General features: G+C 32.3%; 1 protein-coding gene across 2 annotated transcripts in view; it reads left to right on the forward strand.

The window, feature by feature from the left end:
* LOC143059639 (BMP-binding endothelial regulator protein-like) overlaps positions 1–16,634 on the forward strand; it is a 51,644-nt gene extending 35,010 nt beyond the window's left edge. For both annotated transcript variants that reach the window (XM_076233160.1, XM_076233159.1), the window contains 10 exons: positions 1,288–1,378; positions 5,330–5,412; positions 6,297–6,396; positions 7,238–7,347; positions 7,730–7,867; positions 9,507–9,611; positions 10,180–10,231; positions 10,753–11,419; positions 12,141–12,271; positions 14,913–16,634. In XM_076233160.1, coding sequence (XP_076089275.1) covers positions 1,288–1,378; positions 5,330–5,412; positions 6,297–6,396; positions 7,238–7,347; positions 7,730–7,867; positions 9,507–9,611; positions 10,180–10,231; positions 10,753–11,419; positions 12,141–12,271; positions 14,913–15,094 — 1,659 coding nt within the window. In that variant the 3' untranslated portion in view covers positions 15,095–16,634. The remainder of the gene's footprint in view (positions 1–1,287; positions 1,379–5,329; positions 5,413–6,296; positions 6,397–7,237; positions 7,348–7,729; positions 7,868–9,506; positions 9,612–10,179; positions 10,232–10,752; positions 11,420–12,140; positions 12,272–14,912) is intronic.

The following is a 16,634-nucleotide window of genomic DNA, read 5'->3' on the forward strand; positions in this document are numbered from 1 at the left end:
GTGAAAAAAGTAATAATAAGTTGTAAATTATTTAGACACAGCTGTATAATTATATAAAAGTATTTTAGAAATTGAACAGTTGCACGAAACAAATGTACCATAGTTTGCATAACACAATCATTTGTCATTTGGATCCGAAAGCTTTAATGCATAATAGGTGCTCATCAAACCGGTATATTGGTGTATTTCTATGTTGTACAATTAAAACTAGTAGTTGTTTGTATGTTATAACTTCTCTTTTGAATGTGTTTATTCGAGGAAAAAAAGTATTGAAAAACGTTAACGTTTAGACTTTGAAATTGTATCACATTTATTTTTTATTATAAATGTCCTAAAGAGAAACATTTCCACATAATTTATAATATTGCATTTTGTAGCTCTTAATTGTTAAATATTTTACATAAATTGTTAAATATTTTACATCAATTGTTAAATATTTTACATCAAGCTTACCACTATGTATAAATGTTATGTACAAATGTACTACATTTAAAATCTGTACAAATAAAAATCTAATACATTTATTAGAAAGATTTTTCAGCATTTTCAAATAAAACTAATTTAAAATCAAAATGTTTCTCAGCGCTTAACACTGCTGTTGTTTAGCGCAGAATAACATGACGGTATTTCTTCTTATTCTATCTCTTACATGAATAGTTCCCTGTATGTGCAAAAATTGCAACAAAAACACAAATTCTGTGTAAGCATTTCTATTTTACTTGTAATCAAACCTATGGCAAAATACTAACAGTTAAAATGAAAATCTTTCGATTAAAGTCTTTCTGTTTAAAAAAAAAAAGTTTAGGTCATGAGTAATTTGGAACTTTGAGATGTTTATTTTTACTGATTAAGCCATAATAATATTAATGATGATATGAATGACTTTTAAATAATAGAGAAGCATGCACATACAGTTAATAAATGAAGAATATAGAAAAATGTGCCATAATTAAAGAAAAGAATGAACTGAGATGTCAAAATATAAAGAAAAAAAAAATGATAAAGGCGTCATAAATTGCAGAAATAAAAATGCAGACCTCTTATAAACCCAGCACCGTAAACTATTGACACCGTAGACCCATTGGTGGCCTTCGGCTGCTGTCTGCTCTATGGTCGGGTTGTGTTCGCTTTGACACATTCCCCATTTCCTTTCTCAATTTTATGTTGGGCATATGTATATGAGATCGTTATATTGTGTACTGTTGTGTTTGATGATCATAAATACTTAATATCAGTTGAATGTTGCATTTTTGGCAGTAGTGATGACTTATAATTTTCCAATTGTAGGCTGGAGTTATAACTAGATCGGAAATGAAGTGCTACACCCCATGTATGAACCCTGTTACCACGTCTGGGCTGTGCTGTGGCTCTTGTAATGGTGAGTATATCTGATGTATATATTGTGAACATTTCGAAGTCAGATGTTAATACATTCTGAGAGAAAGCTCTTTACGTTAGACAATGTTTTCCATGACATTATGAATGCAATATACTGATTTAGCAACTTTTGAAAACGCAAAACATTTTTTTTGCAAGGAAATATTGCAAGGTAAAGGTGAACTGAGCCCCTATTAAGCTCGATTTACACGAATTGCAGTTTAATCTTCCAAATGTTTTGACTCGAGCACCACTGGTATATTTTTAAAACGCGAGTCTGGCGTACCGAACTATACGCAGAGGTATTTCATAGGATGCATTTTGTGTCTTGGATAAACATTTGTATTACGTTCATATAAAATACTTGAAATTAAAATTTTTGTTGAATAAGGGAATCCATTTAGTATGTCCAGTAGTGCATTCTATTATTCAAAAGTTTCTAAATAAAGGCAACAGTAGTATACCGCTGTTCAAAACTCATAAATCCAGGGACAAAAAACAAAATCGGGGTAACAAACTAAAACCGAGGGAAACGCGTTAAATATAAGAGGAGAACAACGACATAACACCGAAACGTAACACACACAGAAACGGACCAAGCATCAGACAAAACACCACGAGAATAACAAATATAACATGAAAACCAAATACATGAATTAGGGATAGACAAGTACCGTGCCACGTCTGATCTCAATATCTCAAAAATAAGAGAAAACACAAACGACTCAACGTTAAAATGCAACACACACAGAAACGAACAATAATATAACAATGGCCATCTTCCTGACTTGGTACAGGACACTTTTAAAGGGGAATAAAAGTGGTCTAAATGTCTTGCACACGCCCTAGTCCAGGAAGCATTCTATTATTCAAAAGTTTCTAAATGTCTTGCATCTGCCCTAATCCCAGAATGCATTCTATTATTTAAAAGTTTCTAAATGTCTTGCACCCGCCCTCTTGGTGTGTGTACAGATACAATTGACTTAAACAAGTACTTCATAGAGTCTCTTGATCAGTCATTAAAATTTGAAAAAGGACAACACAAGTTTTTTTGTTTACTTCCTAGAAAGACGAAACGAATAATTGAATAGTGTAAAAATAAAGCTGTACCTTCTGATAACCATAGTTTCCTGAACAAAATAATTTCCACATGGAGAGAGAGAGAGATTTTAAGAGTTGTATCTAGTAACTGAATCTTTGTTCTATACCCATTTGATTGATAACGGAAATAGTATCTGCAGTATGGTCTTCCAACTGTTTTGATTCAAGCGCCATAACTATTTGTTTGACGTACCCAACTATAAGCCTTTGTAACTATGAGGAGTCATTTCATGAGATGCGCGACTTGTTTTGAATAAACATTTGTAATACGCTCATATGAAGTACTTGAAATTAAAATTTTCGTTGAATAAGTGAATCCATTTAGGTTGTCAAGGAATGCATTCTATTATTTAAAAGTTGCTAAATGTCTTGCACCCGCCCTAGTCCCGGAATGCATTCTATTATTCAAAAGTTTCTAATGTCTTGCACCCGCCCTCTGGGTGTGCACGGAGAGATAAAATTGACTTAAACAAGTACTTCATAGAGTCTCTTGAGCAGTCATTAAAATTTACCGTCATCAAATAGACCACAAAAGGCATTTATCTTTATATTCAAACCATTCTAAATATTTACTTACTGGCAGATAACTGATGTCTACTTAAATACAAACCGACCGGGTCGAGATTTAAACTGTAAGAATAAGATAATATGTGAATTTGAATAAAGAAGTTAGAACGAGGGTCTAGATGGGGTCCTTCACTTCTGTACACGACGGGTGCTGAATACAGTGTAGGCAAGGCTTACCCTTCCGGAGCACCTGGCTTCACTCCCGGTTTTTAGTGGAGTTTGTGTTGTTTCTTATTTATTATCTATAACTGTTGATGTAAATGTCCTTTGGTTTTTTCAGTCTTTGTTTACTCATTGGTTTGATTGTCTGTATTCTATAACTTTTAAAACTATTTTTCTCTAATCTTTTTTTTGTAATGCCCATTATTCTTTATTGTTTAATTGTTCTATTTTTTTTCTCTTTTCTTTCTATTTTTTGACCTTTTTTCTGCACATTTTGAGCATTATTCGCTATTCCATAAACCCTATCCAGATCTAAACTTAACTGATACTTAAAATTTGAAAATGATTTTTTTATAAACAAGACGCAATAGCGTCGCTTGTGTATTTGTGTCGTGGATTTAACAAACCACGTGTTTGATAATTTTTAAATCTAAATAATGACTGACTGTATACATTTTAAAGTATACATGTTAAAATGATTATCATACAAGTATCAATAACGTACTGTTTATATATGATGCCTTATTATAATTTTCTGTAGATAAAGCAAAAAATTCTTTTGAAATTCCACGTACATATTTATAAAAGGTTTGTTTACATTTTAAACTAGTTTGTTTGAAGAACAAATGGGACGTCATATATAGGACACGATTCGTCTAACTGGGTACAGTACGTCTAAATGCAAACGAAACCAGCTAATTAACCAAAGCATCTTGACAGAAAAAATGAATGGTTTACTTTTGAATTTATTCATCAATATACCAGGCTTAACATTTTAAATGCTATTCGATTTCGTCTACGATAGACAAATAATTAATGCTCGAATCACTTAAAAGTTTGGAAAGCCCAAAACATATCACCACATACATTGCAACCATTGCCTTATTTCATTATCACATTGAACTTCTCCAGCCTTTCCTTGAGGTTGGGAATTAATCTACCGTAAGAAAAATGTATATACTAAATGAGGAAACATAAAAAAAATATAACAAAATCAACTTGACTGAAGCAGTTGTAAAAACAATGTTGGTTCTCGCTATCCTGTTTAAAGTTGATTTGACAGCACGTTCAATCTGTAAAACTCGGTTAATCATTTTATTATGTAAAGTCAGCGACATATAGCGGATTTTTTTTTTATCCCGCGAGTTAGTTGTGCTTCTGCACGGAATAGTTATTTACCAGTAATCAGTAGTTCTGACGGGAATATATATTATTCGAAGCGTATTCTTTAACCAGCAATCCGTACCTGCACTGAGGTTTCATATTCAAGGCGTATCATGCGAAGCGGAGTACTGAATGTTTCTTCTCTTGCCTTTCATCAGTGTAGTTAAAATTGATTTGAGCGCTAGCAATGTTTGATTTACTATCACTGATTGTTGACTGTTTATCTCTCCGGATGGGTTATAGCCATTGCTTTCGTATGAAGTACTTTTGAAATGATCACAAGAACTGAGCAACAGAAAAAAAACTTAACTTGTGTTCCACGACTTGTAAACACATTTTTTTTTAAAAAGAATTGCGTTCAATAAAAAAAAAACCCGTTATTGATACTTTTATGATATTCATGTTAATATGTTTACTTTAAAATGTTAAGAGTTAGTCGTTATTTAAACTTAAAAAATATCAAACACGTGGTTCCTTTTATCACATTCAAACAAACGCGGCACGGTTATTGCATCTGAAAAAAACATATTCTTAAACTTGAGTATGTCAACTAATGAATTTCTTGCTATTCTTTTTTTTGTGCAAACACTTTGTATGACATTTATATCGTTAGTTTAAAAGTGTCAAGTGAATAAAGAAAGATAACTCTAGCACAAATATAAGTATGAGAATCCTTGTCAAACCGCATTTTGGTTATAACATAATATTTAATTTTAGTAGGTATCTAATCGGTAAACTTTTGCTGGAAGTTGTTGGTGTTATGGTAAATTGTTTTAAAGCCTATATGAAACAATCTACCGTTCTATAGACTGACGTGTCACTGTGATGCAACCTATCTATTATCCTAAACCTTGATAATTTCATTACATACAGATATGATATACCCAATGATGTGTTGGTACATCATTTCACAGTGCAATATCGACAGCTAGTTTATGTATTTATATTTGTATTTCAGGATGTAAATACCAAGGGAAACAACTCAGTGATGGCGAGTCTTTCACATTAAAATCTGATCCATGTACAAAGTGTTTATGTCAGGTATGAACTAAGTATCCCTAAAGCCTCAATAACCTGCATATATCATACAATATCCCGAAAGCAGGAGAAAAATATAAGAAAACCAACACAAAAAGGGGAATACAAATTCTGAGATGACAGGACAATACCCGATCGAAAGAACAAACAAAAACAAAACAATACCATTGACATGAATATCAATAATGTGATTATTTTTATAAATTTCCTGTTTACAAAACTTTAAATTTTACGAAAAACTAAGAATTTTCTTATCCCAGGCATACATTACCTTAGCCGTATTTGGCACAACTTTTTAGAATTTTGGATTCTCAATGCTCTTCAACTTTGTCCTTGTTTGGCTTTATAAATATTTTGATATGAGCGTCACTGATGAGTCTTTTGTAGACGAAATGCGCGTCTGGCGTACTAAATTATAATCCTGGTACCCTTGACAACTATTAACAGCTAAGATGAATTAAAAAAGGCGTGCTTCAATCGACCATTCTTCTATGTACCTCAATTGGTTTGAATCAAAATGATCTCCCTTCTATAATGGTTATTAAAGTAGCAGTCATACAAGTTTTAGTTGAGCTAATACTTATTTTAGCTTACAAATATACTTCTATTGACCACTTATTTACACGCACATCTACAAAATATGCGTATTCATGTGTATTAAGGATCTGAAGTCTAAGCTATTAGTCAAATAAAACAGCTTAAACTATGAGAAAACCGCGAAATGATCAACAGTAATTACATAAACTACAGAGTAAAATACAGATTCACATGATGTGTTAAACTGTTAGTTGTAGAAATAACAAATAACAAAAGTACATTATAGAGGTTTACATTCAAATTGTTAATAAAACTTATGTTTTATTCCTTTCCCCTTTTCGTTTTTACAGAGAGGAAGTATAGTTTGTCAAAAGCAAGCTTGTCCCGTTTTAAACTGTCCAGCTAATGTTATATACACTCCTAATGGATCATGTTGTGCTGTTTGTTCAGGTACGTAGACAAGTTTTAAAAATTCTAAACTTCATATGTATATATTCGTGACTGAGTTTGAAAATATCTCATCTTAATTTTCGAATGGATTTATAAAGAACAACAACGTCATGTGTTGTTGTGTAGTAACCATGGTAATGATACAACAATAATGACAATGCATGAGCTACATCTCCAGCCCAGAGTCCACGGGTTTGTGTTGATATGATTGGACATCAAAACGGTTTATCAAAGTCCCTTCAATAATCTGTTCAGAAAAGGTAAAAAATCGCTCAAAACTCCAATGTTTATATTACCTTTCGTTCAGGAAATATCAAAGTCTTTCGAAACACTAATGGTTATACACCCTTTATTCAGGGAATTTCAATGTCTTTCGACAAAAAATTGTTCTACCCCTATGTATAGACAATGTCAAATTGATTCGAGACACTAATGTTTTCTACCCCTAGATAAAGTCTGATTGGGCACAACAATGTTGAATGATTGTTTTATTTCCTCATTGACTTCGTAATTAATGGTTTTTTTAATGTTTTGATTCGCGTGCCACTAATCCGTCGATGGCAACGAAACGCAAGTCTTGCGTACCACATACAAACCCTTGTATCTTTGGTGAGTTTATAAACAAATTATATATTTCCTGTATGAGGACCATAGTACACATATTTGAAAAGTCACATATAGTTATATTAATTCTTTTCATCGTTTTCTTTGTTTGACCCCCTTCATCTCCCTAAAAAATATTAAAAAAAATTACTCAAAAATCCAAAAAAACCGACTGGACATTTCAACCATTAAAAACAGTTATGATCAAAGTTTATACTGAATATATATACTGTTTTAGGTGAAAGAAGAATATTCAATTTACCTGGAGGAAGGTGTTTCTTTCAAAATAAAATTTACAAAACAGGACAACTTTTTATGCCAGGGAACTGCACAAAATGTACATGTATGGTGAGACTATAGTAATTATTTATTCATATACAGTATGCTTATTTTTCGAATATTGTTGGATAATTATAACGAAATTTCATGATTTTATTGTCTTGTATCTTTTCTGTTTACTTCAGAATTTATTTTTGTATCACGGTTTTAACATGATATATGTTTGTGAGCGATCTATGTAAACTTTGTGCATTTCTCTTTCAATTCGTTTTTCTTATTTTTCATCAAAGTAATTGTTTTTCTTGTCAAACATGTTGAATTCTGTGATATATTAAGGTATACATTTTTAAAGGTTTTTATGGAAGTGTATTTGGAATGGAATAAATATATGTTTTAAACGTACAATTTGTTTTTGCATAAGTACAAGTTATACATTTCCTTATGTTCACAGGAAGGAACTGCTATATGTGATAGAGAATCTTGCCCACCTTTGACCTGTTCTCTGGACAGAGCATTCCAACCAAAAGATTCCTGTTGTAAAATTTGTCCTAGTAAAGATCCATGTGAATACAAGGGTACATATAAACAGGTTTGTCTTCATTTTTTTTAATTCATTTCGTTCAGTATGCTTACATTATTAAAAGATGACATTAAGATAACACTACTAAGATTGCCTAGACTTCTAAGGTCAGCCTCATCAGTGTTGCTCGAATTAACAAGATTTGGGAGTCAAAATTAAACACGAAGATGAAGAGCACATTGGAACAACCTACAAACCGAGCAAAGATTAAAACATAGAACGTTTTGGTTTGTATACATCCTGAGCTTTCATATTCGACTTTGAGCGTACCTGATGAAGATAAATCCAGAAAATCACTTTGGACGCATACAACGTTTAACTTCATATTGTATGAGGGAGCGGGTACGTTTTTAAAATTTAAAAGGGTGAGCAAATGTGTAAAAAAACATCATCATTTAACAGAGGATAGATAAATCAGAAAGCTAGATCAGATACGAAAAATATATAATGGCCAATACAATAGTTCGATATAACACTAATGGTGTGCAATTGTATACGTAAAAATGAAAAAAAAAGAGTGAATGATTGTGCAAGGAACTATTGAAACAGGAATTAAACAGAACACATTCAAATAGATAGATTATGATATACAAAACAATTGGGCAAAGTATAAAGTAAAATCACAAAAATACTGAACTTAGAGGAAAATCAATTTGGAAAGTCCGTAATCACATGGCAATTTCAAATAACAAAACAAATCAAAAACGAATGGACAAGAACTGTCATATTCCTGGTTGGTACAGGCATTTTCAAATGTGGAAAATGGTGGATTAAACCTGGTTTATAGCGCTAACCCTGTCACTTTGATGACAGTCTCATCAAATTCCGTTATATTTACATTGATGCGTTAACTAAACAGACACAATAAATAAATAGTCGAAATATGGGTACATCAGTCATCATCGTATAACAATTTTAAAAGGGACAATTTAACAGAACACAAAAACATCTATCTACAAACACATTCATTGAGTTATGTGTCTGACGTCAGAAGATTTTATACGTCACATAAATTTGTCGTTCAATGTGCATGCAAACAATCCTAAAATTTACATAGGCAATGCTAGCATACAGGGTTAAAAAATCAAAAGCATGTAAGAATAAATATCAGAAACAGACCGAGATCGAAAACAGTCCAAAAGTTATATATAGAATCTATAAGAATCCACAAATCGTTAATTCCACTATCAGTCATCACTGTACACATCTTGTACAAATTGACAAAAAAAGTAAATACGGGAAACTATGTCAACACCAGAAGACGAAATAAGCTGCAGATATAGATTGTATAAAAAGTTAACAAATCATCAACACGTGACATTAAAATGAAATTCCAGTTTGAAAGCAAATTTTAGGAATGGTTGTAGCTATGGTTTTCATCTCACCAAACCTCACATAGGGTTTAATAAAGTATATGATTACTGAAATATGACAGAGAGCCAAGGGTAAAATTACATATACAAAAAAAAAAAAAAAAAACCACTTAGAAAGAAAAGTTTCAACGGCCTCGTTGTGCACTCATTAGTTCTTTCACATGGTTGGTTTTTAAATTGTCAGTTGTCAGCATTTCTGATGAAGGTTGAATCGTAGAACAAGCGGCATAAGCACCATGCTCATAAAGTGTTATTTTAATTTTTTGTACTTTTAGGATGGACAAAAGTGGCAACCTCATATATGTATGTCATGTTACTGTGATGATGGTGCAACCAGGTGTCGCATGGAAAACTGTAAAAATACTCTTTGGTGCCCAATGGTATGTATTAATAACATATGTGGTGTCTAAAATTATAGCACATGAATTTGTACTACACACTCGAAGTACATCATACATCAATTAGTCGAATTTGGTTACTTTTCAGAAATAAAATTTTCTACTCTATTATTCAAAAAGGACAAACAGACATACAATAGTACACATGACACAACATAGAAAACTAAAGAATAAGCAAGACGAACCCCACCAAAACAAGGGGTGATATCAGGTGCTCCGGAAGGGTAAGCAGATCCTGCTCCACATGTGGCACCCGTCGTGTTGCTTATGTGAATACAAATCCGGTAAATAGTCTAATTCGGTAGGTCACATTCATAAAAGAAAAGGGGATTGTAGTTACGACGTAAGGAACATATCCGATATCATTTTTGAAACGGTTATTCCAAAGCCGTCAACCAATTCGTGATGGCGTCCATAAAATTTACGAAGAGATGATTTCAACTTCACCATTTGGAACTCTTGATTTAATAGTTTCCTTGTTCACACGTTTAGATAATTCACTGAATATATTTTAATAGAAATACTAGTCATTTTATAATATCTATTACAGGGCTATAAATTACAATATGTAAAGGAGGAATGCTGTCCTAGGTGCGTAGAAGGTGAGAGAGAATATTTCGTTTGTTTTGTGTTTTATTAGGTGCCTTATATATTGATTATATCAAAATGTTAATTAAACTCGATTCTCAAAATACACTTGTTATTCACTGTAGTTTAGATATGTAACAGAATACATGTATACCTAAAATTGAAAATATGTTTCCCCCAATATTTTGTACTAAAGTTGTAGTATACCAAACGTTTTCAGTTTACACACGACACTTAACTGTTCAATATGCACTTGATTCCTACGAAATGTTGAATTGCGTTAACTGTTCAGCACTGTTGCATGCATTGGCAGTTTCTTTTAGAATATTCGAACCATAACCAATGATGTTCTTGTATATTATGGTAGATATAAGTCATATATGCATTAATGAAATATGAAATTGAGAATGAGTGTGTATTACTATAATACTTTTTTTTTATAAAAGTTTCTTGATTTTGAACTGGTCATACAAAAATCCTTATCTGTAACATGAATAAAACTGTAACTTAACGAATTCCCTATTTATCATTGTAGTTGAGGGTGTTTGCACTGTGTATGGCGATCCTCATTACCGAACATTCGATGGGAAGATTTTTAATTTCCAAGGACCATGTAAATACCTCTTAGCAGAAGATGAATCGGGTAAATCATTTGCTATACGGGTCAGGAACGAGGCGAGAACATCGCCGTGGTTCACGTGGACTAAAATGTTATCCATATTTATATCAGGACATAAAGTAGGACTTCATCAAAAACGGGTAGTAAAAGTAAACCGGAAGAGGGTACGACTTCCGTTTACAAAGATACCTCATTTTAAACTTTATAGAGAGGGACAATCCATAGTCTTTCAATCAAAAATAGGTCTTAAAGTTGTGTGGGACGGTCATAGCTATGTAGAAGTCACTGTTGCTAGTCGTTACAGAACTAAAATGCAAGGACTGTGTGGTAATTATAACGGAAATGCTGATGATGACATGCGTGGAAGAGACCAGAAAGTTTACAAAAGTAGTGAGGAATTCGGAGATACTTGGAGAGTAGGCAGTAGAGCTGCGTGTGCGATTGTAGATAAACAAGAAACCAAATTGCCGTCTTGCGATACTGAAAAACATGCATTGAAAAGAGCTAAAACTGAATGTAGTACTATTTTGGGAAGCATGTTTACAAAATGTCGACGCCGGGTAGACGTTGGACCTTTTTATAGGTAGGTTTCCTCATGAAGTCAAAACGAAAAACAATTGCTAGAGTTAAAAAGGGATCAAATATCGATTCTTTCATTTTAAAAATAACCCTTATCTTATAAGTGTACCGTACAAGACAAACAAAAGTTGTAAGAAACACTTCCTATAAAAACTGAAAAAATTAGCAGCGTATCAACAAAAGCATGTAATTTGCTTGCAGGAACCGTTCTTATTTAACGTGAAATCATCATATACCATTTGAACAATACAGTAAGTTTATGAGCTTGGTTGCTTGGCGGATAACTGTCGGTGAATGTTAATAATTCACTACTAGAAGTGCAACACCTGATAGTTGTAATGTAGATATATGATATCAATCTGTAAACCTCTTGCATCGGCAAATATCTTGAACAGTTTATTTTTTAGTTGTTCCTATCAGTAAAACATGTGATATACAAAGTTATAGTTTTGCATTCTTTTCATGTATATCTATATATGTGTTCTCAATGTGGGCTTCATTTGTGGAGTAGTTTTAACTAGAACACGATGATAGAAAATAGAAGTCCAAAATCAATTAAATAAACAACGACAATACAAGAAATACAACACTCGCCTTTTGCAGTGTTAAATACTTTCTAAAAGAACCATTTTAACACAATTCCTGTACTGTGTATAAAAACGATGCTCTGTAAAATTTGATATCGCCTGTGAGATAATTATATTACAAGTCTGTTTATGTTTTAGATCGTGTATTACGGATATGTGTGATTGTCCACAAGATCAAATATGTGCATGTGAATCATTCAAAGCTTATGCACATGCGTGTTCACGATTTGGAATTTCCACCAAGTGGGATGAAGAAATAATTTGTCCGCGTAAGTTTACATTTAAATTTAAACTTTGATAATATTGATCTTTGCGATAATGGTAAATTACTGATGTGTAAAAACTCTTGAAATAGTTATCAAAGGTACCAGGATTATAATTTAGTACGCCACACGCGCGTTTCGTCTAAATACGACTCATCAGTGACGCTTATCTCAAAATAGTTATAAAGCCAAACAAGTGCAAAGTTGAAGAGCATTGAGGATCCAAATTCCAAAAAGTTGTGCCAAATACGACTAAGGTAATCTATTCCTAAGATAAGAGATCCTTAGTTTTTTCGAAAAATTCAAAGTTTTGTAAACATGACCACTTAATTTAAAGTTACCAGTTTTAAAATGTGGTACGTCAAAATCGTGTTTTGTTTATATAATACTGATCAATAACACTTGCATCTTATTTTGAAAGGAAAAAAAAAAAAGAAATTAAAAAAATTTTAAGACAGAAAATGATGAGAACAGACCATTTGGTTATGTTTAACATGATGTTTGTCATTTTGACATAGGAAATTCATCATTTCAAATGTTAAATTACTAATAACAATATTTTTACAAGCACGTGAATGCAGTTTATTTTCAATACCTTTGTGACTCACTTTTACATGAAAATAAATCAGAAATACATCTACTAATCATCTGTATTTTGTGTAACACAATATAAAAAGAACAAGTTTAAAAATACAACACCATATATGCATCAACAATCGTTGGATTTGCAAGATGTTAACATTATTTGTTTTCTACTTTAACCTAAATTTTATAAAATAATGTTGTTGAAAACAATGAGTAGACATATTGTTAATCTTGTTCAACGCGTTGCGTGACAATGTAAGAGATGTTAATTATCACAGAAATATTTGTTTTGTAAGATATATGCTATATATAGTTTGCGTGACTACGATCCAGACCAAAAAGAAAGCAAAGACACATATAATGTCAAAAAAATATTAAAACTAAAGGATACCAATATTTTACAGCAATCTATATAAAATGATGGTAGACGTTTCGTTATGTTAATAGTTTGATGAATGTTCATTGTTCATATTCAAACAAACACACTTACACATGGGTTGCTGCATATTTTAACTCCATCTGTTATGCATAACAAGTACCGAAGATAATGTTAAATCTTGCATTTAAAAAAAAAGTAAAATCACAAAAATACTGAACTTAGAGGAAAATCAAAACACATCAAAATCGAATGGATAAGAACTGTCATATTCCTGAATTGGTACAGGCATTTTTAAATGTAGAAAATGGTGGATCAAACCTGGTTTTATAGCGCTAAACCTCACACTTTGTTGACAATCTCATCAAATTACGTTATATTTACAATGATGTGTGAACAGACTTAATAAATAAAATAGTCAAAATATGTGTACAACAGTCATGATATGGTTCTCACGTAAACGTGTATACATTTTTATTTGATGATAACTTTTAAGGAAGACCATGGAGTATCGAAAACTCGATATAATCTTACAATTTATCGGACCACAGATGAATTATCACGTTGTGATTGGTTAAACGCCGTCACGTGGTGACCCCCTATGAGACCGTATGGGGTTAGTAAGTTTCATATGGGGTTCATGACGCGTTAATGGCGACGTCATCTATTAATGTTGTTGTGTTTCATTGTTTATTTTTCAACAAAACGCCGCAGAAAAAGTCCAGCGTCCGATAAATTCCGGCCTCACCCCCTATGGATTTTAATAACCCTCTATGGATCCGTATGGGGTCAGTAGCGAACCATATAACTTATAATGTGAATGTAGTTCTTGTGTGGCCTGATACATATTTTGATATGAGCGTCACTGATTAGTCTTATGTAGACGATACGCGCGTCTGGCGTACAAAATTATAATCCTCAGACGTTGTACCTTTGATAACTATTTGTATGATCCCGATTATTCTCACATTACTGTGGTTTCATTATTGTTCGTTGAATACCAATTTTCCTTGAATTTGTGAGTAAATGTGATCAACGAAATAAAATATACGACGAATAACACATTTTTTATTGGCTTGTATGCAGACTTCGGTAAAACCACGATACGAAATATCAACGAATATGTAAGTTTTGTCTTAATCCACGAAAATTGGTACCCACGAAAAAAAATGAGTCCATAGTATTCAAACAAATCTGTTCGGGTAGCTCAACCTTTTTAACCAAGATATTGAAACTATGATCAAATGCCTTACTTAGGTTTAGCTATTTATAACACCAGGTTTGATCTACAATATGCTTCTGAAAATGCCTATACCAAGTCAGAAACATGTCAATTGTTTTCCATTCGTTATATTGGTTGATATAAGTCTAAGGTTGTAATTGCGTTTTCCTTTTTTGAGTTTACCTGTGATTACGATATTTTTGTTACATAGATATAGGAAGATGTGGTATGAGTGCCAATGAGACAACTCTCCATCCAAATAACAATTTAAGTAAACCATTAAAGGTCAAGGTACGGTCTTTAAAACGAAGCCTAGGCTCACACCGAACAGCAAGCTATAAAGGGCCCCAAAAATTACTTATGTTAAACCATTCAAACTGGAAAACAAACAGTCTAATTTATATAAAAATTTGATTTTATGTACATGTGTAACGCAAATACTAAATGTGTTCTTTGTTTTTCAGATCAATGCCCAGAAGGTGCACGTTTCAAAAAGTGTACAAAGAAATGTGAACGAACTTGTGATAATCCATACACAAGGCGAAAAATATGTCGAGACACATGTGCCCCAGAATGCCTTTGTCCGAAAGGACACGTTTTGTTAAACAAGAAGTGTGTAATGAAAAGAGACTGTCCCACGCGGTAAAACAGGATCAATCTAGTCTAATAAGTCCGTCCTGCTCAATATGTAATCCCTGTAGTGAAGTGCAATGAATAATTTATGGCCAGTAATGATATTCCATTGTCTAGTACTGTGGATTCATTATTATTCGTTGGGTACCAATTTTCGTGGGTTTTGTTGGAACAGGTGACCATGAATTCAAATATGCAACGAAAAAAAATATTCTATAAGCGTTGTAGACAGGGATGAGCAAAACACGATACCAAATATCTACGAAAATGCAAGTTTTTCTCAATCTACGAAAATTGATAACCACGAAAATAAATGAATCCACAGTAATTTAAAACCATATGAATGTAGTGAATTAAAGTCTGCTGTTACGTTGATTTGTTTTAACATATTGTGCTTTTTTCAATAACAATGTTTTAATGTTTCGTTAATTATTTTTTCTCTGTTAATCAAATTTAATACATATAGAAAAGGTCGTCCCATATACAGCGGAAGTTTGAAATAATAAAATAAATGAAGACACAATGATCGATTTGAGAAAAAACGGTATCTTTGAATTGGTAACATTGTAAAACACTGAGCAAATACCATTTTTTTAAGATACGTATTCAACTTTTGTGTCCAAATAACCCTTTTCTCACGTGTACGATCTGTTTTTAGTTACTGAAAGGTAAAAGGTTGATCATTGCATTTTTGATAAAATAAAATAAAAAAAAAACATATAATGAGATAAATACTCTTTTCAGTCAAAATAGATATTAAAAAATAAATAAAGAAATAGCATTTTAGCTTTTAGTTTTTTCCAACACAAATGACGTCTGAAGTTGAATCTAAATTAAATTGAATTAAAATAATCTTTTAGCTATTATAATCAAAATTTCCTCGTTAAACATGTTGAATTTTTATTTCTCAGTCAGGTCCAAGAATTATTTAAAATATAATCGTTTACGAAATACAATCAGAAAGATACCTCAAGTTTACAAATCAAGCATACCATAAACGAAACCTTTTTTTGTCTATATCTTACAAAATTAATGTCTAACAATTCATGTCATTCCTAAGATAGTTATCAAAGGAACCAGGACTATAATTAAATACGCCAGACTCGCGTGTCGACTACATAAGACTCATCAGTGAAGCTCAGATCTAAAGCCAAATAAGTACAAAGTTAAAGAGCAAATGGACCTACAAATTTTCGTTAACCAGTGGCGGATCTAGGGGAGGGTTCCGGGGATTTGAACCCCCTTTTCTGGGCCGATCAATGCATTTCAATGGGGACATATGGCTGAAACCTCTCCCCCTTATCCTAGGTTGGAACCCCTCTTTTTTAAATGGTTGGATCCGACCCTGTTACCCATTTGAAAGGAAATCTTATTCATACAACTTGTCTCAAATTCATAATTTTGTGTATTCCTTGTATGTCTGACCTAATATACTCCATGAACAGTTTTGCCAAAGTTCTTTCTAATCATTTTATTTATGTTCAGGATTGTACATTGTAATATTTAACATTATTTATATGTTATTTGTATTTTTTATAAAAGATCTGAAGAAA

This window comes from Mytilus galloprovincialis, chromosome 14 (genome assembly GCF_965363235.1).
Source record: "Mytilus galloprovincialis chromosome 14, xbMytGall1.hap1.1, whole genome shotgun sequence".
In the NCBI taxonomy this organism is placed as follows: Eukaryota; Metazoa; Mollusca; class Bivalvia; order Mytilida; family Mytilidae; genus Mytilus; species Mytilus galloprovincialis.